The 26231-nt window shown below is 39.8% G+C and overlaps 1 protein-coding gene across 3 annotated transcripts in view; it reads right to left on the bottom strand.

Annotated features, from left to right (window-relative positions):
• GLRA3 (glycine receptor alpha 3) overlaps window positions 1–26231 on the bottom strand; it is an 80947-nt gene that overhangs the window by 39906 nt on the left and 14810 nt on the right. For all 3 annotated transcript variants that reach the window (XM_083631246.1, XM_083631244.1, XM_083631245.1), the window contains exons 2-3: window positions 21225–21352; window positions 14154–14221 (exon numbers count right to left, since the gene is read on the bottom strand). In XM_083631246.1, the coding sequence (XP_083487372.1) occupies window positions 14154–14221; window positions 21225–21352 (196 nt within the window). The remainder of the gene's footprint in view (window positions 1–14153; window positions 14222–21224; window positions 21353–26231) is intronic.

The following is a 26231-nucleotide window of genomic DNA, read 5'->3' as shown; positions in this document are numbered from 1 at the left end:
CCAACACCCCCAAGCAGCCTTAGCGTCTAATCTTTTTAAACCTCACATGGTAGAACTGCATTCTATAATTAAAAATACAATGAATGGTTTGCAGTTAATTTGGATTGCATGCTTTACATGCTTACAACACAGAGATGTTTTTAAAAATCACAAGATGTTGTTTGACTAGGGCAAAGGATGAATGCAGCCTCGTTTCCTCAAACTGCAGACTCTTACAGTGGGTCCCTCCCAGGAATCGCACGCTCTGTGTCACAAGGTTAGCTTACCAGAGGAGGGAGCTGACAACCTCTTCTCTGCTGTACTTTGATGCAAATGTAGCAGATAGAAATAGGGCAGTATTGTAGGAGTCAGGTGCAGAGCTGAGCTGAAACAGTGTCTTTGGTTTTGTTTTCAGTTTCATTACAGTGGTACCTTAGATTACATACACTTCAGGATACATACGCTTCAGCTTAAAGGCTCCGCTAACCCAGAAATAGTAGTTTGGGTTAAGAACTTTGCTTCAGGATGAGAACAGAAATCGTGCTCCAGTGGCGCGGCAGCAGCAGGAGGCCCCATTAGCTAAAGTGGTGCTTCAGGTTAAGAACAGTTTCAGGTTAAGGACGGACCTCTGGAACGAATTAAGTACTTAACCCGAGGTACCACTGTATTGCCAAAAAGCACTTCCGTTTTTCAGTGCATTTTCCACGGCTTCCTGAAATTTCATTTATTTTTCAGTTAAACTCTGCACATTAAACCTCAGACACAGCTGTAAAACCCCTCAAAGGATGTTTGTTTAAGACTCTGTGGTAGTGTTCAGGCCCTGAGCTAGCTCAGGGACGGATGAATCAGCTTGTTTCCTTACTGTGCTCACTCATAATTCTGTTCCACCCTGTTTCCACATTAATCTGTGATCTGCATGCATATTTGCATAGTATTTCAAAGACACATTTCTTCTCCAGATAAGCATTTCATTTCTAAAGCTAGGATTTCTCAAAATATATATTTTGAAATGCAGTTTAAAAAAGAAGACAAGAAATGTGTCGCCGCAGAGCAAATCTGATAGACAGCTATGTTCTGATCGACAGATTACTCCAAGAGGTGCTGATCAGGTCAGTTCATATCTTTTTTTTTTTTTTAATAAATTTTATTAGTTTTCATCAAATTATACATTTCATCCCGAATATAACAAATCATAACTGTTTTGGACTTCCTTCAGCGTCTCTGACAATCATCCATATTTATACCTTTCATACACATTCCCTTTTTTCGTATTGCCAATATTCCTCCTTATTCCTAATATTTCTAATAAACAATACTTATTTGTTTTTTTTTACAGTGCCTCTTGAAATCCTGCTAGCGTTGTGTTAATACCACATGTATTTTTCAGATAGTCCACAAATTTTTCCCAGTCCTCAATAAACTTTTGATCTTTACTATATCTGATTTTCCCAGTTAGCTTATCCAGTTCTGCATAGTCTGTCAATTTTAGTCTCCATTCTTCTACTGTCGGTATCTCTTCTTGTTTCCACTTCTGGGCCAACACAATTCTGGCTGCCGTTACTGCATATTGGAAAAGCTTGCAGTCCTTCCTTCTTATGTCCTTTCCTACTATCCCTAGAAGAAAAGCTTCGGGTTTTTTCACAAAAGTGTATCTTAACATTTTTTTCAACTCATTATATATCATTTCCCAAAAGCTTCTCACCTTCTTACATTCCCACCATTGGTGGAAGAACGTCCCTTCTTTTTCTTTGCATTTCCAACATTTGTTATCAACCTTATACATCTTTGCTAATTTTACAGGTGTCATATACCATCTATAAAACATTTTCATCACATTCTCTTTCAGTAACGTACAAGCCGTGAATCTTATGTTCTCTTTCCACAGTTTTTCCCATTCTTCGAATTGAATGTTGTGCCCCACATCCCTTGCCCACTGTATCATTACCGATTTAACCTCCTCGTCCTTAGTATACCATTCCAACAGTATCTTATACATTTTTGACAGAATTTTATACTCATTATTTATTATGTCTTTTTGGAAAATTGATTCTTTTTCAACATATCCTTTATCCTTCAAATCTTTTTTGAATGTTTCATTTACTTGAAAATAATGCAGCCAATCATTCATATGCTCTTTAATTTGTTCATATGGCTTCAACCTCCATTTTCCGCCTTCACTGATTACCAATTCGCCATATGTACCCCATTTTTCTCTCGTGTTAATCTTTTTAACACTCAATACCTCTAGCGGAGATAACCAATGTGGCACTTTTGGTTCTAATATATTTTTGTATCTTTCCCATACCTCTATTAATGGACCTCTGAAGATATGGTTTCCAAATCCTTTGTGAACCCTTTTTTTATCACACCATAGATACGCATGCCACCCAAATCTGTTATCGAAACCCTCAAGATCTAATAACTCATTGTTTTCTAACTTTATCCATTCCTTTATCCAGCATATACATGCTGCTTCATAGTACAGTCTCATATCTGGCAGGGCGAAGCCTCCTCTTTCCTTTACATCCGTCAATAACTTAAATTTTATTCTCGGCTTCTTCCCCTGCCAGATATACCTTGAGATCACTCTTTGCCATTCTCTGAAGGTTCCAGTACCCTTTAATATGGGTATAATCTGAAATAAAAACAGCATTTTCGGTAGCACCGTCATCTTTATCGTAGATATTCTTCCCCAGAATGATAGTTTCATTCTGGCCCACACCTCCAGATCCTTCTTAATTCCTTTCCAAACCGGGATATAGTTATTTTGATATAAATCAATATTCTTAGGTGATAACCAAATTCCCAAATATTTAACCTTTTTCACCGCCTCTATCTCAGTTCGTTGCTGCAACAAATCAATCGTACTTTGTTCCATATTTTTTACAATAATTTTGGTCTTTCTCTTATTCAGTCTGAATCCTGCCACCCTTCCAAATTGTTCCATTTCTTCTAACACCTCCTTCACACTTTCTAATGGTTCTTCCATAGTCAGTACCAAATCATCGGCAAAGGCTTTAACTTTATACTCATTTAGACCTACTGTTACCCCTTTTATTTGCTTGTTTTGTCTAATTGCATTTAGAAAGACTTCCAGAACCGTTATAAATAACAATGGTGATAGTGGGCAACCTTGTCTTGTTCCTTTAGATATTTGAATATCTTCTGTAATAACATTATTCACAATCAGTTTCGCTCTCTGCTCCGTATATATTGCCCTTATACCATTATAAAACTCTTGTCCCACTTCCATATATTCTAGATTTTTCAACATAAACTCCCAGATCACGTTGTCGAAGGCCTTTTCTGCGTCAACAAACATTAAAATTGCTTGTTTATCGCTCCTATCAGACAGATACTCTATAACATTAATAATGTTTCTTACATTATCTCTCATTTGTCTGCCTGGTAGGAAGCCTGCTTGATCTTTATGTATAAGTTTTATCAATATCTTTTTCAATCTCTTCGCAAGAATTCCTGCAAAGATCTTATAATCTGTATTTAATAATGAGATAGGCCTATAGTTCTTAACTTGAGTTAAGTCCGAGTCTTGTTTTGGAATTAATGTAATAAATGCTTCTTTCCACGTTTCTGGAATGTCTCTTTCTTTCAAAATGTTGTTCAAAACTTCAGTCAACGGGTTCACCAGTACATCTTTCATTTCTTTATAATAACTCGATGTGAACCCATCCGGACCCGGAGCTTTCCCTCTCTTCAACTCCTTTATCACTTCCTTTACTTCTTCTTTTCCTATTGGGGCATTCAGCTGGTCTTTTTGGTCTGTCGGGATCTTCCGCACCATTTTCTCTTTTAGATATCTTTCTATTTTCTTCTTATTGTTCCTTTCTTTGTTTTTATATAACTGTTTGTAGAATTCCAAGAAACCTCTCCTTATTTCTTTCGGATCGGTTGTATCTTCTCCATTTATCTTAATTTTGTTGATTGTACTCTGCTCCTTTCTCTTTTTCAATTGCCACGCAAGCCATTTTCCTGATTTGTTTGCAAACTCAAAGTTTTTTTGTCTTAACCTTTTAATGTTCCATTCCACTTCTTTGTTTATTATCATTGCAAATTGGGTTTGTAGAGTCCTTATTTCCTGCTTTATTTTCAAATTGTTGGGTTTTTTAATCAGTTTTTGCTCGTTTTCCATAATCTGTCTTAAAATCTCTTTTGTCCTTTTTTCTTTATTATTTTTCCTCAATGAGTTCTGCTGAATAAAAAAGCCTCTCATTACTGCTTTACTTGCGTCCCATACAGTACTCATTTTCGTACCTTTATCAATGTTGTCCATAAAGTATTCCGAAAGTTTCTTTTGTGATTTTTCCACCATCTTCTGATCGTCCCATAGATTGTCGTTCAGTCTCCACCTAAAAGTTCTTTCTTCAAAACCTTTTAACTCCAATTCTATTGGGTTATGATCTGAAATAACTTTGGCCTGAATTTCAATTTTTTGGGTTCTTGGAGTCAAATCGTTCGAAACCCAAATTTGATCAATTCTTGATAGTGACTGATTTGGTTCTGAATGATATGTAAATTGTTTCTCCAATGGGTGTTTAAGTCTCCAAATGTCAATCAGATTACAGTTTTTTGTCATTGTGAAAAATGTCTTAGGCAATTTCCCTTCATTGTTCTTTACTTCTCTTTGCCTATCCATTTCCAGTGATACTACACCATTCATGTCTCCCATTATTATAATTTTTTGATCCACATATTCAGATAGTTTTTCTTCCAATGATCTATAAAAATCAGTCTTGTTTCCATTTGGTGCGTAGATCCCGACAATTATCAGCTTTTCGCCTTGCCAATTGATTTGAACAGCTATGATTCTCCCTTCTTCATCTTTAAACAATTGGTGAGATTCAATTTTATTTTTAATGTAAAGGACCACTCCCCTTTTTTTGTCTTTGTCAGATGAGATGAATTCATTCCCTAATCTTTTGTTAATCAAAATTTTCCTGTGTCTTTTTGCCACGTGGGTTTCTTGTAAACATATAATGTCCAAATTTTTCTTTTTTAAATATTGTTCAATTTTATTGCGTTTCTTCTTATCGTTCATCCCATTAATGTTCCAATTCCAAAATTTTAACGCCATTCTTCCTTCAAATTAAATAAATTTAAGTTATTTTTTTTACAATCTGTCTACCTCTTCTTCTTCCTCTTCATCCTCTTCCTCTTCCGATTTTTCCCCATTCTGTTCCTCTTCTTCTCCTAGCAGTCTTGCTCCTCCTTCTGCTCCCTTGACCTCTTCCTCTCCCACATGTAGTTCTTTATATCTTCTCATGAATTTCCCTATTTCTTCAGGGCTTGTCAGTCTTCTTCTTATACCTTTATAAAAGAACGAAACTCCTTCCGGGAACTCCCATCTAAAGTCGATCTTATTCTTCTTAAGGATTTGCACAAGTGATTTGTACGCTTCTCTTCGTTTCAACAGTCTAACTGGTATATCTTTAAAGATGATTATGTAGTTCCCGTCTATATAGAGCCTTTTCTCTCTATTTCTTTGTAAAATCAAATTTCTCATCTCTCTGTCCTTAAAAATAATCAGACAATCTCCCGGGAATTTCTTTGTTTTAGTTGTCCTTATTTTCATTCTGAATGCATTTTGTACTGTTTTTGCAACTTCTTCCTCTGATAATTCCAACCACTGTGCAATTTCCTTTATTAATTTCTCCCTTATATTTTCGTTCTGCGCCTCTGGAACTTGCCTCAGTCTCAAATTTACCTCCCTCTGTCTCAATTCATTCATAGCAATGGAATCCTTTATTTCCTCTTGTGCTTTGTTTAACTCCACCATCTCATTCTTCATCTTTTCCTCCTCCCGCTTCATATCTTTCATTTCTTGCTTTGTCCTCTTTAACCCCTCATCTACTCTTTTCGAAACCTCTTTGATCTGACCTTTCAGTTCATTAACTGTCTCATCAATTTTTTTGTCCATTTTCCCAATTTTATTGTCCACCTGTTCTAGTTTTGTCTCCAAATTCTTCTCACTTTGTTTTATTTCTGCAAACATTTTCAATATTTCCGTTCTAAACTCTGATTCCTGTTTTGAAGCTCTCCTATCTGTTGGGGTCCCCCCCTCCGCCCCTTTTTTTGACACATGAGACATCTTTTCCAATCTCAATTCAAAATAGCCAGTATTATCTATACAACCAATTAACAAAATACATAAAAACACCAAAATACAATTTCCAAATGACAAAATGTCCAAAATATTAATCCAAAGTTTTTGAGGCGATATTAGGAGACTGTCGAGTCAACTTTCTAATTGGAGATGCTTCCACCAAATATGAGGTTGAAAATAACCAATTCTATAAATTTATCTTCTTGCCCCCATTCGGGCTAATCCTTAGCAGACCAAAGAGGAAATCTTTTTATAATCCAACTTGAGGGCCCACTTGTACTCCAAAAAATAATGCGGGAAATAATACAAAAGTTTAAATTAAAGTCCCAGATTGTAGTCCAATTTTATAATCCAATTATCTATAGGGGGTTCCAACGACCGTCCCTTGCGAATAGGAGAATTCAGAACATATCCAGGAGAGGGAGATCTCACAGGAAGCAGTTATTTCTCTATAGCCTCCACAATGGAAAATTTCCAGAGAAAAACAAATTGTACTGTCACAGAATATCCACTGGGGGAGTCAGACCTTCTTCTATTTTACTTCCAAATTATACTTCAAATCCCTTATCTTCTTTTTAATTTCTCAGTTTTAGGTCCTTAAACAAAGGAGGCAAAAAAAAACCATATATATATATAACCGGACATCCACCAAAAAGACACTTTAATCACTTTTTTTTCCTCTACAAAAATACTCTGCGTAGCTGGTTAATATGGCGTCGATAGATCTTCTTTAGCGTAACAGTTTATTCACCGAAATATAAACGAAAAATTAGCTCAAAGTCTCAAAACTTCAGATACATCTGGGACCTTCACCTCACAGTCCTCTTCTGCCCCCTTTAACTTTATACAAAGTTACTCTTTAGCTTTGTTTGCAACAGTTTCTTATTGTTAGGGAGAAACGGAAACAATAGCCACTAGCGGCAGATCACTTTCGCTTTCTGGCTCTGCTTACCGTCCTGCGTCTTTACTGATTCCAAACGAACGCTGAACTCGGAATCTTCCCTTATTAATTCGAGACTTCCCTTATATTTCCAAGCCGATAATCCAATTTATATGTTGCAAGTCCGAATTTCTTTGAGTTGAGAGCGGAGCGCTGTTCCCTTCAAGCTCGGGGCTTCGCTATTCAGCCGCAGCAATGGCTTCCCGATAGCCAGCTGTCTCAAACCGCCGTACTCTTCACCTCCTTTTCGGAGGCTACCTGACGGCCGGGTGAGCAGCTTTCAGGCACCGCCGGGAACCTGGATCTCTGGACACCCTCCAGAGGTTTGACGGGGGGGTTTTACGCCCAAAAAACCCCCCTTTTTGGCTGAAATAGCTAGGGTTCCCCTCCCGGAGAAATCCCTCGCTTGTGTCGGGCTCGCGCTCCACCGGAAGTCCCCGATCAGGTCAGTTCATATCAGGATTCACCAGAACAGAATTCCTCCTGCATCCTTTGCTCATCGTGCATAGCTCAGGTGAGCTCCAGAGCTTTTGGAGCAAATGAACTGTGCAGACAGGCATGTTGGAAGCTCTCAGACAGAACAGAAATGCTGTGACAACTAATCCCTAATCTTGTGTAACCAAGCCCAAGGAAGCTCCTCACCCAAAATTGCTCTTGTAACTCTTCCTTGCTATGTAGGGCTGCCAAATCTTTAATCAGCTCCTACTACTTTGTTTATAAAGCAACATCATCTGCAGGCAGGTGATAATATTTATCTCCATGCTGTGAAAAGCAGCTTCACTTATTGATTTTTTTCGGAGTAGCTCAAACTGCTGGTCAGACTGTTTAGCTTTGATCTGGTCAATTGGCAATGCTGGGAGGGTTTTTTTTTGGGGGGGGGATCTTTTCCGCTTCTTTGCCTACCAGCCATTTAACCAGCAGCCATTTAACCTCTACAGCTGCCACCATACAATGCTCAGAAGGTGATGGAATGGGAAATAAGGTAAGATCAGAACAAAAAGAATTTTGTCTCACTCATATAAATGGTAGGTAGGCAGTCATTCAATACCTTTTTAGATTATCTTGAATCTTTGCCGTCTACAGAATTAACGATTGGAGAAACAAGTCTCTTTTCGGATGGTGAAAGAATTTATTTGACAGACAGGCTCAATAATGAACCATGTACCTAAAGGTGTGATTACTGACTGTGACAGCAGGCGTATGGATTTTTAAAAATGTAATCCCTGTGTTTATCATCAGTGCTACTGCAAACCAGTCACCAGGGAAGTGAACTGTGGCAAACAATTTGCTAAAGGCCTGCTTGGTAAAACACACAGACTTTTTGCTGTTTTCTACGTACCATCAGTAAGCTACCAAAAAAAAAAAAAAAAAAAACCAGGTGTGGGAGCCTGATCCTATGCATATTTACTGACTGTGTTCAGTGGGCAAAGAACAACAGTGCTGGAGTATGATGTTGTTGTATCCTTTGTGTGTCTCTTGACTCATCTAACACTTTACAGTTAGAATCAAAAGTGACTAAAACTATGGAATGCACTTGCTGATACACTGTAAATGGTTCTAAAGGTAAAGGGACCCCTGACCATTATATCCAGTCGTGGAGGACTCTGGGGTTGCGGCGCTCATCTCGCTTTATTGACTGAGGGAGCCGGCGTACAGCTTCCAGGTCATCTGGCCAGCATGACTAAGCTGCTTCTGGTGAACCAGAGCAGCACACGGAAAAGCCGTTTACCTTCCCGCTGGAATGGTACCTATTTATCTACTTGCACTTTGACGTGCTTTCGAACTGCTAGGTTGGCAGGAGCAGAGACCAAGCAACAGGAGCTCACCCCGTCACGGGGATTCAAACCGCCGACCTTCTGATCGGCAAACCCTAGGCTCTGTGGTTTAACCCACAGCGCCACCCGCATCCCACAGTACATAAGTGGTTCTAGCTGTACATAAAAAAGGAATGTAAAAGGCAAAATGATTATATCCACTTTGAAGCAGAAGAGAAGGAGCAGGTTTTTCAACATATTATTAGAAGTTTATTGTGCATAACAGCAGCAAGGGTGACATGTTGCATCCTTCAATTTAATTAAGGGTAGCGAACATGTCGCTCCACCGCAAGAGTTCCACAAGACATATCTTCATGTGTATGGTAGACCATCTTCATAGGGAGGGACACTGTCCAGGGGTTCTTTACCTTTTGTTTACTGTATGCAAAATATTGTACTTCAGTTTCCACATGAGAATAACTTTATATTGGTTTCTTTCATTTACCTTGGTAATCACTTCACACAAGAGTTAACACAGCAGATTCAATTTTGAGTGTGCAACAATTTCTGTTACCATTCAATTTATGCATATCTATACAGTTGCCCTTATTGTGTCAGATGCTTCCCTAGCTTAATTTGTGAACATACTGGGACCAGTCTAAACATAATACGTGTTAAAAACAAAAAGTAGCCAGAGGGAAATAATTTTTCCAATGTCTTCGGCATTTAGCTGTCTCTCCAAGTGTGTAGGTTAATCTCAGCTTGATATATAGATGATTTTACCCTTAACTCCTATTAGAGTTAATGGCACTTAAACTCGTAAATCCCTCTCCATCAGCATAATGCACTCTTCTAGCCTATATTCCTTTTGCAGCTGACAGTTTATTTGCAGTCTTCTTTCAGAGCCAAAAGTCACAGAACTTTACAATAATGTGAAATCCGAAATAAACACAGAAGCAAAACAACCTGCCAACTTCTTAACCATCAATGGTAGTTGCACCATTAACAGCTGCTTGATGTGCATCCTTCAGCAGGTGACAATGTTTATTTATCTACAATGAACAAAAAGATTTGCCTGTTGATGTCTGCCAAGCAAGTGGTTGATGAAGGCTTAAAAAAAAATATTCTCCGGCTATTGCAGATACAACATTCTGTTAAATTTCTTCTCAGGACCAATGGACAACTGAAGCCTGAGACTTTCTATGAAAGTTTCCACAAAGCTTCTATGGGTAGTCTAAAAGGTGGTGTTTCTAACATTTATAGAGGTCTTTTATCTTGTTTAATGGTTTCCAACATGAGTTTAAAAGGAAGTATGGGAAGCTGATATCGGTTTGACAATAGATGATAAAACTTGGCAAGCATTGTGGCAAAAGCCTCCAATTATTGTATGTTTGCTATCGATGATGAAAGTAATGTTATGCTAGTATTTTACCCCTGCTAAAGTTGCTAGGAAAAATGCTGGTCTTTCAAATATATATTGGAGAGGGTGTCGGGGGTGGGGATTCTTCCACCCCTCTCTTTTTGTTTTATTTTAAAACTAGTAAAAGTGTAAAAGAAAAAGTCAGGCCTCAATTTTTTCTCAATCCATTAAAAACCCCATACATTATCATTTCCTTTATTATTATGGTGCTTCAGTTCCTGAACACTCAACAACAGTTGCCCTCTCGACCACTTAATTCAAAGCAGTCTCATTGACTTTTGTCTGCTCATTATGAATGATGTATGGTCTGCCACATTTTGCCTTTTGAACATACGCAAGGCGTGTAGCCACTTCTTTTTTACACCAGCAGCATGCAACCCGGTGCCCCCACATGATGCTGATCTACAGCCTCTATCATCTCTGACCATTGATCATAGCTGGGGTTGACAGGGGCTGGAATACAAACACATTACTGGGAGGGCATCACATTGTTCATTCATACTCTCTGTACCCTGGATTGTCAATGAAATGCAAAGCTACACACTTGCTTCTCATGAATTTTGGGAGTTTTCTGGAGGCCAGCTGGGCTAGCAGCTTTGGAGTTGGGACAGCTGAGGTTGTCACATCCAAACAATAATTGTCATTTTTGCTGTTCAGGCTAGGCACTGCTGGCAATCATCTCCCTGTGTCTTTAAGTCTATTTTCTCAGTATGAAACACTGGGAGTGAAAGTTCCACTTGTTGAGTTTTTATTTGTCACACAGCAAGGTACATGGAACCTGCCAGAAGTGAGTTAGCATGCAAACCTAATTTCCTAGTTCTTCTTCAAAATGTGAATAATGTGTTTCCAAGGCTGACTCTCTCTATGATTATGAGATTAATAGCCTCTTTGACCTGAGTTTTCTAAGAATAAGACAACTAGACAGCCTCACACAAAAGAGCAGATCTAGTGCCAGCTTCAGCATGCAAGTCAGATCAGTCACTTCCTGTTCCTGGTCCAGTCAATGTGCCTATTAGCAGCCACCTTGAAATGCCTGTGAGGAAAAGCTTGGCAGGACTAAGCAAGAGACATGGTTCCTTTACACAGATAATTGGCTCCATTAAAGTCGCTTGCTGTTCGATCCCTTTCCAAGTGTCAATGAAACAGTGGCACATTTACTAGTCTCTTAGGATCTGCTGCTTATTTCAGAAGTGCTGCTGTATTCTGTTAAGCAGCTTAAGAACAACGAAGAACAATCTCTCTCATTTGGGCAGATCATCGCAGAACTACGGGAAGGGTCACTGGCAGGATCTAAAGAAAGAGTTCCTGAAGAATGGGAGATTCCTGATGATAGGAAGCTGGCAAATACAGGGCTGACTTGCTGCCCCCTCTCCTTCTAACCCAATGTGACATGTAACAGCCACGAAAAATGCCGAAGGGCACTCTGCGAACAATATATTGATAATGAGAAGAAGAGTCTACAATAAAATTGGCAAAAAATCATTACAATCTCAAAAAATACATCCCAGCAAGACGTACAAAGAACCATATAGCACAAACGTTATTATTGTATATATGTCTCTCTCATATCTGTCTCTATAGCCACAGCAGGTGTTGCAGCCTTCTAACAGTATGACTTCACCCCCAAAGGCGCATTCCTCCATAGTATCCTGGGAAAGATGGATGCCAGACCCAAGAATTCTCTAAGAAGCTGATGAGAGGCTTCCAGGTAAGATCCTGTTTGAAAGAACTTCCTTAGATGGTAACACCTTTAAAGCATTTTAAGGCCCTGATTGTAGTTTTCACAAATGGGTGGGGAGACTTCAGGAATGTTTAACTCTTCAAACTAACTTGATTCAAGGAAGGCAAACCCACTGCAGGGGTCTAAAATTATAGGCAGGTGATAATTTTGGGCTGCCTGGACATTCCTTGAAATCCTCTATGTGCAGTTTGGCCATTAGGCAAGCATGGTGGTGTGGCAAGTGTGTGGTTACATAGAATGGTGCCCTTGCATTTTATTCCCACCCCCCCTTTTTTTGCAGTGTTCTGAACTCCCTTGTTCATGGGTAGGAAAATTGTGTCCCTACAGGGGGTGTTGCACCACTAAATTCTAAGCTTTCTTCAGAAAACTATTTAGATAGTGATTTAATTAAAACTTCTCCTTCATCCAAAACAGTAAGTGAAATGTAATAGTGGCATGGATAAAATAAAACAATATCTGAAAGGTGACCCAATTGTTCAAGAAAACAGCATCAAAATATTCCCTAGCTATATTGAAGTATCAGATGTTAACCTGTAACTAAGGTACATAAAATCCCTACTTTAATTTTAAAGAGCTTTTCTTGTTCGGTACAGTGAAGTTAAAGAATATAGATGCTAAACCAAGAGAGAGGTCCCAAATAGAGCTATGTGTGTTTTAAACATGCTCATATTCTCAAAATGATGGCTTTGATTCTGACAGAATTTGACAATTGCTGACCGCAAGAAAGTCCTCCTTTGAGCTGCATCAATGCATAATTTAGAAGTGAACTATTACAGAGCCCTGGCATTCCTCTACATTCAGAGCAGCAGTTTACTAGGGAGTTCTGAAAATGATGTACTATGAGCAGTGAAAAATAAAAAAACCCCTATGCAATAATTTATAATTGACTTCAGCCAAGGCCCTAGAGATGAATATGTATTGCATGTACCCACCTAATTGCAGCTTTCATTTTATATGAGTGAGTTTCTGACTCTTATCATGGAATGAAAAGATCTCAATGTGTGTAAGGAGGGTCTGCCAAAGACTGAGAAACTATGGAGTCAGTATGATCAGGATACAACACTTCTGTATATATCTGTGCATCTTCCTCTCTTCCCTAGGACCTTCCCCACTTTGTCCACAATATAGTTCCACTCAGTTGCTCCAGTCCAGTGGTACCTTGTTTTCATAGGATTCTTATGCAATGCCTTATCCATTCACTTCAATGTAAAGAGCAGCTCTGCACATGTAGATCTTTTATTTCCATTCAAATAAGTGTGAATGTTCTCATATTGTTTCATAATGTGCAAATATGATAAATTAGGCTTGAAAGATGAAATGGACTGAATTTCTCCTTCATATTCACCCTTCTTTGAATTTTGCAATGCAATTCTCCAATTTTTTTTTACTAAAATGTACATAAAAACAAATACAATAGTGGAAGTAACACAAAAATGCATTATATTAGCAGAAATTGGTTGCAAAAATGTATGTGTTAGTCAAAACTACATACAAAATGTGTTTATTAGGAGAAATCCACTCTGAATTTTCATGAGGATTTGGTTGTTTGTTTTGTAAATTGCTGCAGAAACACTGAGAACTGAATTTAAGATTGGCAAAATGAGACAATTGAAATTGGCAGATCCTCCCATCCCTAGCAGTAAGGTGAAGGAAAATTAAATAAGGGCAGAGTAGAAAACAAGGGACGAAAAGAGCACCAGGTCACATAATAGCAGAAAAGAAGTAAAAGACCATGCATTTAAAATAAACAAACCCAGATAGGTTTGTTTCCTTCAAAGGCATTCAACAGCCAATTCAATCCTTGGCATTTAGAAGTTAGATTTTAATACAAAGTTCTGGAATTTCAATACAAATTTTCTTGAATGTCTGACATGAGGAATAATCCTTCATACCTGGCAAAGGGATGCAGACATGAAGCTGCCCTTTTCAGTGAAAGGAATGGAGATGCTTATGCAGGAACCCTGCAAGTACATGGAAGCATATGCCCTGCTCAGCACTCAAGGGATTAACCACAAATGAGTGTGTTTCATTTTAGAAGGCTGCACCTGCCATTTAAAGATTACTGATCAGGACTGAATGCAAGTATATTCAAAGGTAAGTGCTAGTAAGATCTGCGGGACTTACTTCCAGGTTAGTGTGCACGTGATTGCAGTCTAAATAATTTGAAATGTAATTGTTTGTGATAAAGAACATCTTACCATGGTTGTTTCTGCAATGGATCCAAAACTGTTTATAAAGATGTTGCATGTCACATTTACCGGAGGCCCTGTAAATGAAATCAAAATGAGGAGAAATTACTGCTCACACCAAACAAACAAGCCAAAACCTGTGGCTGCTAAACCAGGGATGGCAAACCTTTTTTTAGCTCAAGGTCCACATTCTCTTCTGGACAACCTTTTGGGGAACCACATGGCATGGCAAAAGGAGACGGAGCAAGCAAGAAAGAGACATTGTCAGGAGAAGGCAAAGCGGGGGGTGGGGTGGGGTAAGGATCATTACTTGAGAGGATGTGTGGCCTCTGAGGGGCAGGCTTGGAGGGCAGAATTTGGCTCCATGCATGAGCTAAGAGAAATGGAGGTAGAACTGCAGCCCTAAGACCACCTTTCATATATCCTTTTCTTTGAGTACCTTTCAATTTCTATGTGCATTTTAAAGGATTTCCCCTTAAAACTCCACAGACAAATGGGATAGGATGGGCTTACTTCCATTCCCTTGCAGAACTGGAGTGGAGATTTTTCCACAACATCTTTTTTCTGTAATCCACAATAGGCTGCCATCCAGAGACCTTGAAAGACTACGCAAAGTTCATCTGAGGGCCAGATGTTTGGAGAAAAGGCACGTGGGTGAGTAGATGCTGAAAGTCCCAGGTTCCGTCACTGGTATCTCTGAGAAGCTGAAAAGGGCTCCTGAATGGAGCTGAAGGACAGCCGCTGTCAGTATGGGCAAGAATGAACTAGTTGAGCCAACAGTCTGACTCAACAGCAGGACTGGGACCATGTTGTGCTGACAGAATCACAGAATTGTAGATTTGGAAGGAGTCCAAAGGGTCATGTTGTGCAACGCAGGGATCGCAGTAGAGATTTAACTCTATTCCTGTGCATTAGAGTTTCCCCAAATACACTCATGTAGCAGATACTAGCAACCAAACTTTCTCTCCTAGAATTCATATCAGCTTTGGGAAATTTTGGGGCAGGACAGAGGGAGAGTAGAATTAATCTGGCTCCTAAAATCCTTGGTTCTGCTTACATGCATTTAACACTGGGCATGCATGGTGGTGTCACAATCTTTGTCCTGTTGGTTTTCAAGCATCTCATTCCACTGCCACCCCCCCCCCCATTTGTGAGTGGGAAGAACAAAAGGCTGTTGCCAGAAGGAAGGTGACTAAATCCTCCAATGCACGCATGGAATACCATTATTCCAACACCTATTGCACAATTGCACAAATTTAATTTAAACTGGATGCTAAAATCGTTTACCTTTGGAGGAGAAAAAGCAATCCAGCTGGTGCTACCAGTTGGTAGCTGATCAGAACGATCAGCTAAGTGCCTGCTATGAGACCTATAATAATGGGCAGAATGCTTGTCACTTTCAGTGGAACAATGTACACTGCAGCCTTTCGGTGCAATGACTGAAAATGACACTGTTTCAACAGATCTATTCCTTTAAGTTAAATCAAATCACATTTTACCGCTCTGACAAGTTAGACAGGGTTGTCAAGTAGAAGAAAAGGGACACACTCCCTCAGGTATCTGTCAAAGGCAGTCTAGACATGTTTCCTGCCTCAACATCCAACCTTTGCAGAGGGCCAAAAAACACACACAAAAACCCCACACCCCATTCTGAACACTGGTTGTGTAGCCCTTTGTTTCACATGCATTTGAATGTATATCACTGGATTTTTCTATTCTTTGCTGGGAGATCCACTAGTGAGGATGGGGAACCTGTGGACCTCCAGGAGTTGTTGAACTCTGGTGCCCACAGAGGGCAACCTTTTGCCTTGTGCTGAAGATGCACCTCTTTACCGCCGCCTTTGACAGCTAAGGCATTTGCTGAATTTGTACTCTTTTGTTCCATTGGGATTGGTTTGATAGTTGTAATGGTTTTAGTTGTTGTGCACTCCGTTGTTCTATCCTGCTCTGGGACCTTGCAGCAAAGTGTCGGCATGAAATCTTCTAACTAAATAAATAAATGAGACCCAGCCAGCATGGTCAATGGCCAACGGATAACTGGGCACTGGATTGCCAGGGGTTTTCCATTCCTGAACTAGGAGAACTGTATGTAATTTGCTTTGAGTCCAGTTATTTTTTTCTGGGGGTTCTCAAGTCTATGCAGTACTGACACCTTCTCCCCCTCCCCCAATGTTAAAAGTGTGTCATTTACTGTAACAACTTCATGGTGAGTACCAGCACCTTTTTTTCTTTCAAAAAAGCACTGTTTGAGCCATTTCTGTTAGTAAATTGATTAATTATTATTACTAATAATAAACACCCGTGGTTCTGCTCACAGACATGTCCTTCCTTCATGTGGGTACTGCGAGGATGAAATGCCCCTCAAACCCAACACTCGGGAGTGCATTCACACTGCACAGCTGAAGAGATGGAGCAATTCAGAATTGTTGCATAAAGGGATTAAATTTCGGAATAAGAATCATTCAATCAGTGCTTGTTATGTCTGAAATGCAGCTTTTGTATGGCTGATGTAAAAAATAATGGATTATTCTTCTGACAGGAAAAGTGCTTTTTGCAGAAGTAATGATCTCCTTTTTAAAAACTTATTCTTATTAAATATTTTCTTGGTTTACAAAAGTACATGCCCTGTCTCTTTTTTTCAGGTTGTGCAGTCATTCTTACAAATCAGTTACATTTGTTGTGAGACATTAGTGTTGAGTACAGTATAAGGTTGGGGAAGAAGAGGGGGGAAGAGGAGGGGTGGGGTGGTGAGGCTTATATTCTTTTGTATAGTGTACATATGTGATCTTTTAAAAAAAAAAGTCAAATAAGGTGTCTTTTGAGACTCATTAGTACTTGGTTATTGACACTGTAGTTGGTGTAGCCTCCTCCCTTATATATATATGGTAACAGGCCAGTTTTGTTGTACTTTCCCTCTTTTCTTCTAACATGTACTGGGTGCACTTGTGGGGCTGAAGGTGAAATTCATAAATGGGAAATGGAATAAACTGTCATGTGAATGTAGCCAATGTCTCTCTCTCTCTCTCTCTCTCTCTCTCTGCAACATATCTAAGTTTCTGTTTGTTATTCAGGGAATAAATGTTTGGATAGTTTAATTTTAATCACGAGGAGCAACTTGTATTAGTCTACTGAATGTTAACCTAGAATGTTTAAATTCCTCTCCCACCATCAACTACCAAGTGGACTTGGATTTCCCAGACTTAGGTACACATCTGTAAAATGGGAATAATTATATATTATCCAAAGTAGTTATAACAAAAGGAGGATATTAGTGCATTTTATTAATTTCCATTCATATCTAATTCCAGGAAAATTAAACTAAACCTAAGGTCCTTCTTGGATAACAATAATAATTAACATGCAAGGTAGAAAACAGCCATTAAAAACCACTATGAATAACCATAGGGTTGTGTCTGAATGAATAAAGCAATTGAATCACTGGAAGATTACAATGATGCCTTGCCACCATTTTGCTACAGGCTAAAAAACAAAAGTTTTTTGATTTATTTATAATGAGCTAGACTGTCATAAGGGATAAGCGGTTGTGTCACTGCTAATGCTTTCCTGCACAGAAGCCAGTAGTAAGAAAACAATGTGCTTGACAATCAATAATTGAAATAATAATTTGCCTGCCGGAAAGTGCTTGAAGCATCCTAGAAAGAACCTCCATACCCCCTCTCTAAAGTATGCCGTCCATACTTGGCAAAGCTTTTTCAGATGTAAAGCTGATGGAATGGTGTCTATCAAGCACTAATTATACTCTACAATCGAGTTTGCTTTTTAAATGATTTTGCATTAGGCTATGGTTTACCATGACCACTTGAATGTGAGAGGTCCCAGAGAACAATTTGCACCTCCTATGCCCCTCTGTGGGTGTTTTTTTTAGCTAACTGAAGTGTGGCAGAGTGTGTAGAAGATTTAGGATGGATAAAAGAAACCTCTACTTCATGCAGTGCACAGTCAAACTATGCAACTTGGTCTCCAGGGGGCAGTGATGGCCACTGATTTAGATGGTTTTGAAAGAGGATTAGACAAATTCATGGAGGAGAGAGAAAAAGAGCTATCAATGGCTACAAGCTATGATGGCTATGCACCACCTCCACAGTTGGAGGCAGCAATGCTGCTGAATACCAGTTGCTGGAAACCACAGGAGGGCAGAGTGCTCTTGTGCTCCTGTTCTGCCCTCCTCATTTCCCACACTGTTGGCTGCTGTGAGAACAATATGCTGGACCAGATGGGCCATTGGCTGTTCTTAGCTCATTATGAGTCTTTCAAACCAGTAATCACAGCTAAGGTCTCTCCACCTTAACCATGACCTATAGCCAAGGTTTGTTCCATGCTTACAGTTTGTGAGCATACAGTTTGTAAGGAGGAGAGACCTTAACTGCAACCTCAAGTTCAGATTACATCCTAATCCAAACTTTGGAATAGTTGATGCGCCATACTGAGCTAAAAAGCCCAGGGAGGAGAAGGAATGTGAAATTCTGCCAATTTTGGTTTCTATCGGGCCTCATCCATGCTCTTTCTTTTCCTGTGCCTAGAAAGCACAGATCTGAGCAGTTTTCTGCTAGTCCTGTGCTTTTCTAGGCATGGTTCCAAGAGGTTTTGCCGTTGTCCCACCACTTTCCCCCAGAAAACGCACTCTTAAGCCCTAAGTCAGAACCAACGGCCATCCATGGAAAAGCCAATTGCTGTTTGTTCCAATTTAGCACTAAACTGCTGGTTTCCCCACAGTGAAAGCAGTGGGGCACACAGAGATATGGATAAGCCCTTAGTTTCTCGTTTTCCACATTTCCACATCATTTTGCAGATTTTTGGGGGGGAAGAAACAAACCCCTTCATGATAATTCAGCCTTTTAGTGTGATTTTCTCCTAATATACACATTTTTGTATGCAGTTTTCCTTATATACACATTTTTCAATGCAGTTTCTCCTAACAGAATGCATTTTTGTATCATGTTTTCATTAATATCTGCATTTTTATGCACACTTTACCCTAGTATATGCATTCTTATACATGCTACTTGGCTGGAAAACAGCACTGTGGAATTTGGAACAGTGTGAAATTCAAGGGGTGTTGTGCCTTGTTTTAAAAAAGTGTGAATTAGGTAGGTTCACCTTTAAATTATAACTGAATTGAAATTCTTCCTATTCCTGGTGAGAAGCAATGTGGCTGCCTCAGGAGCCAGGACATTTGAGCATTCATGCTAAGTCATTGGTTGGCTTTAGGTGCAGAGTCCAAAATAATACGAAATTCTATTTGGCAATATTTTCTCCCACAGTATAGAAACACACACAAACCAAAAACTCAGCAAAGAGGATGCTTATCTGAACAATAAGTCTGAACCTCTCCTTGCAGGTATTCCCGCAACTGACATCTTTAAATGGCATCTCAAGATGTTCCTGTTTATCTTTGCTTTTGGAACATGAATTGTATTGTTTCTGGGCTATGATTTTACAGATATTACTTAGTGCTTTAGTATTTTAATTGCAATCTTGTGATTTTATTGATATTTTTATAGCATGATTGTTTCAGTTTTATGTTTCTGTTAAGCCACTCTGTGGCAGAAGGACAGGACTTAAAAACATTAAAACTAACTACCGCATAATAGTTCAGATTTATTTTATTTTTTTGCAAAGTACGCTTTTAAGAAAGAGAAAAATGCCAAATTAGACTTGTGTCCCTTCTGTATTCCAGCAATTACAAAATAAGGCTTTTGATATTTAGAATACATGTTGCAGAAGAATTCACTATGTGCTCAACATCTGCCCTATTCCACAGTTGGCATGACCTCCTGGTGTCTATAATAAGCTCCACTATCCAATCTCCAAATGACCCTCCATGCCTTCAGCTTTCTACTAATGCTTCCCCCCGGAGATCTTTAAAAGATTCCAATAAAAAGTGGAAAGAGATTGGATTGCCTCCTATTAGTTGCCTGAAGTCATCTTCTGTGCAGCGTAGCTAAGGTAGATTGAACTTGAAGTTTATGTGCTAATGGGAATAACTATGGTAAGTAAACAAGAACAGCTTCGGCTGCAAAGCAGTGGCAGTGGGGGAGAGAGAGTAATTAGGAAGATGATACCAGCACAACATCAGGAAAGTAATATTAGAAGTGCATATCTTATGCAACTGTGCAAGTTCACTTATATAGCAACCTTCTTTTTTCTCTCACCAAGCAAAAAACCCAAGCACACAAGGCTCAGCACATATGGAACAGCTGCCCATGGAGGCAGAATTAAATGGTTCCCTATGGCTAGGAAGCTGTTTGTGTGAAGTGGTTCGCTGAGTTCCTATGCAGATGAAGGAATTCAGTCTGCTCCTCTGCACATGTTTGGGTTTAAGGTTTCGAGGACACTGAGAACACTGATAGCTTACTATGTGGTCCAAGTCACCATGGGGAATGATTTAAATAAACCTCCCGATGGAAACCATTTTGTGTGAAAGAGAATATCTAGAAAGGGGGGAGCACCGTATGCAAGCAAATGAGATAAAATGGTCTAGCAACCTACATTCCCACATTATTCTGATTTATTCTGAGTTATTCCCACTAACTCTGCTACTGAAGGCTCTCTCCTGCATTTTGAATCCAGGCACCCAGCCAATCCATACACATGGGTCAGAGGGTTTCATATTTTCCTCCCACATATAATTGCATGATGCAGTCCTCCACAGGGATGGTATGCACAAAAATACTGGACACGAATACTGGAATCATGTGGGCAGGACAAACTGTGTGTGTCTTTCCCAATTAGGTGATTATTGTGGGTGAAAGATGCACACAATTGACTTATTCATACACATCACTATGGAAAAAGTTTCCAATACAAGGACAGAGCCAGGATCAGCTATGGCTGAGCCATCTGAAACCCATGTGGTCGTCTCCCTCCTTTAGGAATGGTGGGCATTGCTCTAGAAGTTTGAACCAGCAGAAGAACATGTAGTTGTTTTAAAAAAGAAAAGATTGCTGAAGTGTGAATGATCAAAACCATATTCTCAATTATGAGCCAAACATTTTTCTTGCTTCTAAAACAATTCAGGCAACATTATAACCCAAATGGACACCTGGGAGATGACATTACCTTTGAAGTTCGGTCTTATTCTTGCATCATAGCCAGACATCCTACCCATTAATTTATCCAGGAAATCTGATGGAGACATTGGCATGCTGCGTGATCTTGCACTGTCTGTTTCCTTCGTGGCCACCAAACTAAAAGCAAGCAAAATCCACACTTTTAATCAGCTTAAGCATCCAACATTTTTGAGATTCAAAAATGATGTCTTTGTAAGAATGAGCTTAAATGATAATTGTTGAAAACTAAATTGAGAATTTCATTGGTACTACTATTTTCCCCTTACCCTAAATTAACCAAACATATTTTAACAGAATAACACCAAATGAGAAAATGTCAGGGGGAAAGCATTAGAGTTTCAGAACAAGATGCCACCCATTATCTTTCATTCTTGTCTTTTTAACTTGGTTCATCCTTCGACATGCTTTCTTCTGAATCTACTTCAACGGTTTGTCTCAGCCATTTCCCAGAGCAACACAAATCCATTTCATACAAACGCTGAAGTAGGTGACTCCTTATGAAAGCTCGGCCCACAGGAAAAACACATAAAGTATCCCTGCATCATGTGACTTTTGCTGCTTACACACTACAGCTTAAATCATATCACACACAGCTCCCTAAGAGGCTTTGCATCACAACAATTTGGCATGGTGGCAGCAATGACACCACAAGAGTAAAACAAGTATTAAGCCTCCAGTGACTACTCTTCAACCAGGCCTTGGGCTGATTAATACTCTACAGCCTTTTAAGTGCGTCTGTGGGAAGGGGGGGGCGTTATTGTTTTGTTGTTTTGGTTTAATTATTTACTTGTGTTTTACCCTGTATTTTATTCTGTGAACCGCCTTGAGATCTTCTGATGAAAGGCAGTATATTAAATAAATAAAAATAATAAGATAAGAATACTCTTCTACATTTTACCTGTGTCACACATTTCAGGGGAGGGGGAATACATCATTTTCTTCTAAATCCATTTGAATGACGCTACAGCTGTGCTTCTAAAACAGTGGGGCACATGACCCACCAGTGGGCCTTGGTGCCACAGCCTACCCTGCCCTTTGCTATTCCACCCCCCTTTTGCTTGGACTAATGCCAGCATCAGAATCTTTTTGTATGCTGAGTAAAAATGGCAAGAAATCAAAAGAATTTGGGGGTAGAGGAAAGTCTCCTTCTTCTGAGGCAAAATTGCAAGAGAAGGTGCTGAAGGAAAATTGAAAATGAGATAAAATGTGTGGTGGCTGTAAAGGAATTAGGGGTTGCTCGTGCGTAAGGGGTGGTTGCTGCTTTAGGCAACGTTCTCTGGCTAAACCTTTCCCTGGCTGCACAGCACTAACTCCGTGGCTGTGTCAGTCGCTGGCAGAATCCGTTAGTGGGTGTTTCCTAAACTTCCTCCAGCATAAAAGCTGTTTGACACCAAGTCTCCTCCTAAATTCTCTGCGTGGAAGTCTTCTGCGCAGAGTGGACGTCGCCAGCGGGGTTCCTGGGCTCTCCCCGCTGGTTTCTGTGGCAGAGTCTTGGAGCCATCCCTCCGACTTCCTGGTTTCACGCCCATTCCCTTCCCCGGAGGAAAACTTCTCTCTCCCCCTGCTGGTCCCTTCTCCTGCATCGTCTGGGAGTGTTACCTCCACTCTGGGCTCCGATGGCAGTTCCCTGACAGTGGCATTCAGTTCTTGTCCAGATTAGATCAATTGAAGTTAATGGACATGGCTAACTTAGATTTATTATGGTACGTTCTACAGAAAGACAGCTTACCTAAAACTGCTAGCATAGTGCTTGAGGTGTTGTTATGCACCCCATAATCTGGATAAAACAATATCTCCCCTGAAGTAAACTCTTCACCCCAGAAGGTCATATGGCACCAGATTGTTCCAGATAACTCATTGTGCACAAAGTTCATCTTCCTTTAAAAGAAGCCTCTGCAGTAGAATTACAACTAAAGTCAATGAAAGCAACTCTCTCCCAGGCAAAATTGTCATCTTGGCCCAGCATGAAAAGTGTCATTTTTAATATCTTGCTCTTCTTGTGCGTTCTGAACTCTCTGTGACATTCTAAAGGATGTTCACATACACAGAAGATCACAGTCCCAGTATAACCTATTTCAACTACAACGTTAGTTTATTTTTATTTTAAATAGAATTGTTTGTAGGTCCCTTAAAAAGAATCTAGTCAATAATTACAAAGAATGACTACAGCAGTCTGTGCTGAAAAGAACCCAAAACACCCCTGAAGAGGAAAGAAATGTAGTGTTTGGCTTCATACTGTTTTTCACAAGTGCTTGACCCCCTCAATACATCACTCAGTACTCATCACAATATTACTCCAGTTACCAGGAGTCATGTCTGATTAATAAAAAATGTTTCTTTATGAGGCACTCAGTCTCTGCTGTTGCTTCACCTGCTCCCGAGCCTCAACAGTAAGAATTAGGTGTGGTGGAAAATTAAAATAAAAACCTGCCTATACTCTGCACAAACTCAGGCATTCTTGATTCTTCATATCTGTAGTACATGACTTGAGTCCTGGCACTGAACTGAAAACAACATGTCTCTTCTAGGCCCAAGTCACTGACACAATGCTGTTGCTTGGGTGCAAAACCAAATGTTATCAAGAATCATAGAGTTGGAAGGGATCATCTAGTCCAATCCCCTGCAGTGCAGGAATAGGAAGCTCTCCCATACAGGGGTCAAACTTGCAACCTTGGCATTATCAGCACCATGCTGTAACCAACCGAGCTATATAGGCTGACATACAGTTGGAAAGGACCTTAATGCACAATGGAAACAAATATGTTGATGCTGAAGATCTGTGCTGTGAACTTACAGCAATAGCTCAAGGACTTCCAAAGTTTATGCCACCACAAGGGGTATTTCTCTTCATATGACAACAAAAATTCCTGGATAATGTGCCTAATGTTTCTGTTGCTCTAAGGGTCCTTCTAAACACTTCCAGTATCAGTGGCATGTGGTAACCGCAGTTTCTGAAAGTGCAAACTTATAAGAACTTACATATGCTCAACAATGTTTCAAAACAGACTACTTGGTTTGTCAGTTATATCATTTGAACATGCTCAAGCATCAACCCTTGACCTGAAGGAACTGGTGGCCAAATTAGCAAAGGAAAAGGCATGCAAAGTGATATTTTGATGTGCCTAAAATTGAAACTTTTTAGAGACAAGATTATTCAAAAAGATTTGTGTGCTAAAACATCTTCTTCTGCATTTGAGAAAGATAATTTAATTGCAATTTAAATGAAATTTAGCAGTTTCAAGTTTTGTGCTTTTCGCACACACCCCTACAAGGTATCTCTTTTTGAAAATTGAAGATAGAATTTTTTTTTAGGTAGGATGCAAGTGCTTAGCCTTGCCTAGGGCACAAGATAACCCCGACAGCTGCACTGAACACAATGCATGCCTGAGAGATGGCCACCCAACTTTCTCTAACATCAAGGAATCATTTACAACATTCTGAGGTGCTGTGAAGGAGCCCACCTTGGACCTAAACACCCATATTTCTGGTCTGACTAATGAAAGAGCAAAGCTTCAGCTTGAATGCTTGCTAAAAGCTGAAAAACACTTTTCAGTGGAGTGTGATAAGGGAATTCATGGAAGAAACACATTCAAGCACAGGCAAATAGGCAAGTACTTACAGTAGATGGGCATTAACAACATCAAAGTTTTATAAGCAGTGCACTGAAGGAAAAACTGATATCAGTTTATGTCTACATCTGACAAAGTATCAGTCTTGTGTGGGCATGCATATTGAATATCAAACATGTATACTACATCTGAAGAACATACCATACTATACTGGTCTGACCACAGCTGGAGAGGACATCATTCTTGAATAGTAGTTAGGAAAAAATGACAGCCACATGTTAAGAAACTGTCCTTCCAAACAGACACACCCCAAATAATATCAAAGTCTGCTGCTGACAAAGAACTGCAAAGAATACTGCCATCTGTATTTGTATTGTGCATTATTAAAAAAATTATTTGCAGAATATTTTCAAGAGCAGAAGAAAAACAAACAAACAAGCTTAGGTACTAGTTTCTTCTCCCACCTCTAGATTAGAGACTGGAAGCAATAAAGTAGTAAAGTCACCAGAAGTGACTCACCAAGTAAAATCTTAGTATTGTGTTGTTATGAGTTTGGGGTGTTAAACTGTATGCTGAGACCCACCAGATACCCTCACCTGGTTTAGCTAGCCAGTCATAGCCATTCCCAGGGTGTGGCTGCTGTCACATACCAACAGCTTCTAGGAGCCACAGGGGAGAGCTAGTGCAGGGTGGGGACCAAAGGTGGACAAACTATCCCAGAAAGAGTATGATATGTTACCCACCAAAAGTACTACCCTCCCTGAACACCCCATACACCCCAAATACACAAGCAATATTCCAAAATATATAGTACATTGTCCAGAGGCCCCATCCAGCCCCAACAAGGACGACACACAGCTAGAAGTTTAGTTCTTCATTGGCAAAGCACTAGGGCACAAGAATTACATGCACCACTCCTGCTAAAGAGCTTGCTAGGCACGTCCCTCTTCAGACCTGTGCTCCTATCCAACAGTTGGAGCAACAGTGTGCCATGCCCCCTTCAGCACATTTAAACCCCCTCCTCTGACATGGTGTGCACAAGTGTGGCATTTGTACGGAGCCCCTGGTCGTTTCACGGACTATTGACCCATACACCACTAATCCGCTACCACCAACCAGGTTCTCCCCGGTAAATCACAATTATTTTATCCTGTCTCTAACTCTTCTACCTCCCCTCACACAAGAACCAACTGCACTAACTGTCTCTCTATTTCCATCTGTCTTCCAACTGCTTTAACTCCCAACTGCTTTTCCCTTATTGCTTTTTCCCAACTGTCTAAACCTCTGGCTAAGTCTTTTTAAAAACAGGTAGGCTCCGCCTCTGGCTTTTCTATTGGTCTACCTATTAACCCTTTCTCTCCCCCTGTACAGACATTTCCAAAAGAACGGGCAAATGCCACAACAAGCAACCAGCAACTTCTCCTGCA

This window comes from Podarcis filfolensis (genome assembly GCF_964270895.1).
Source record: "Podarcis filfolensis genome assembly, chromosome: 9".
In the NCBI taxonomy this organism is placed as follows: domain Eukaryota; kingdom Metazoa; phylum Chordata; class Lepidosauria; order Squamata; family Lacertidae; genus Podarcis; species Podarcis filfolensis.
The sequence above is the reverse complement of the archived record's forward strand: the minus strand, read 5'-3'. Positions and strand labels throughout refer to the sequence as shown.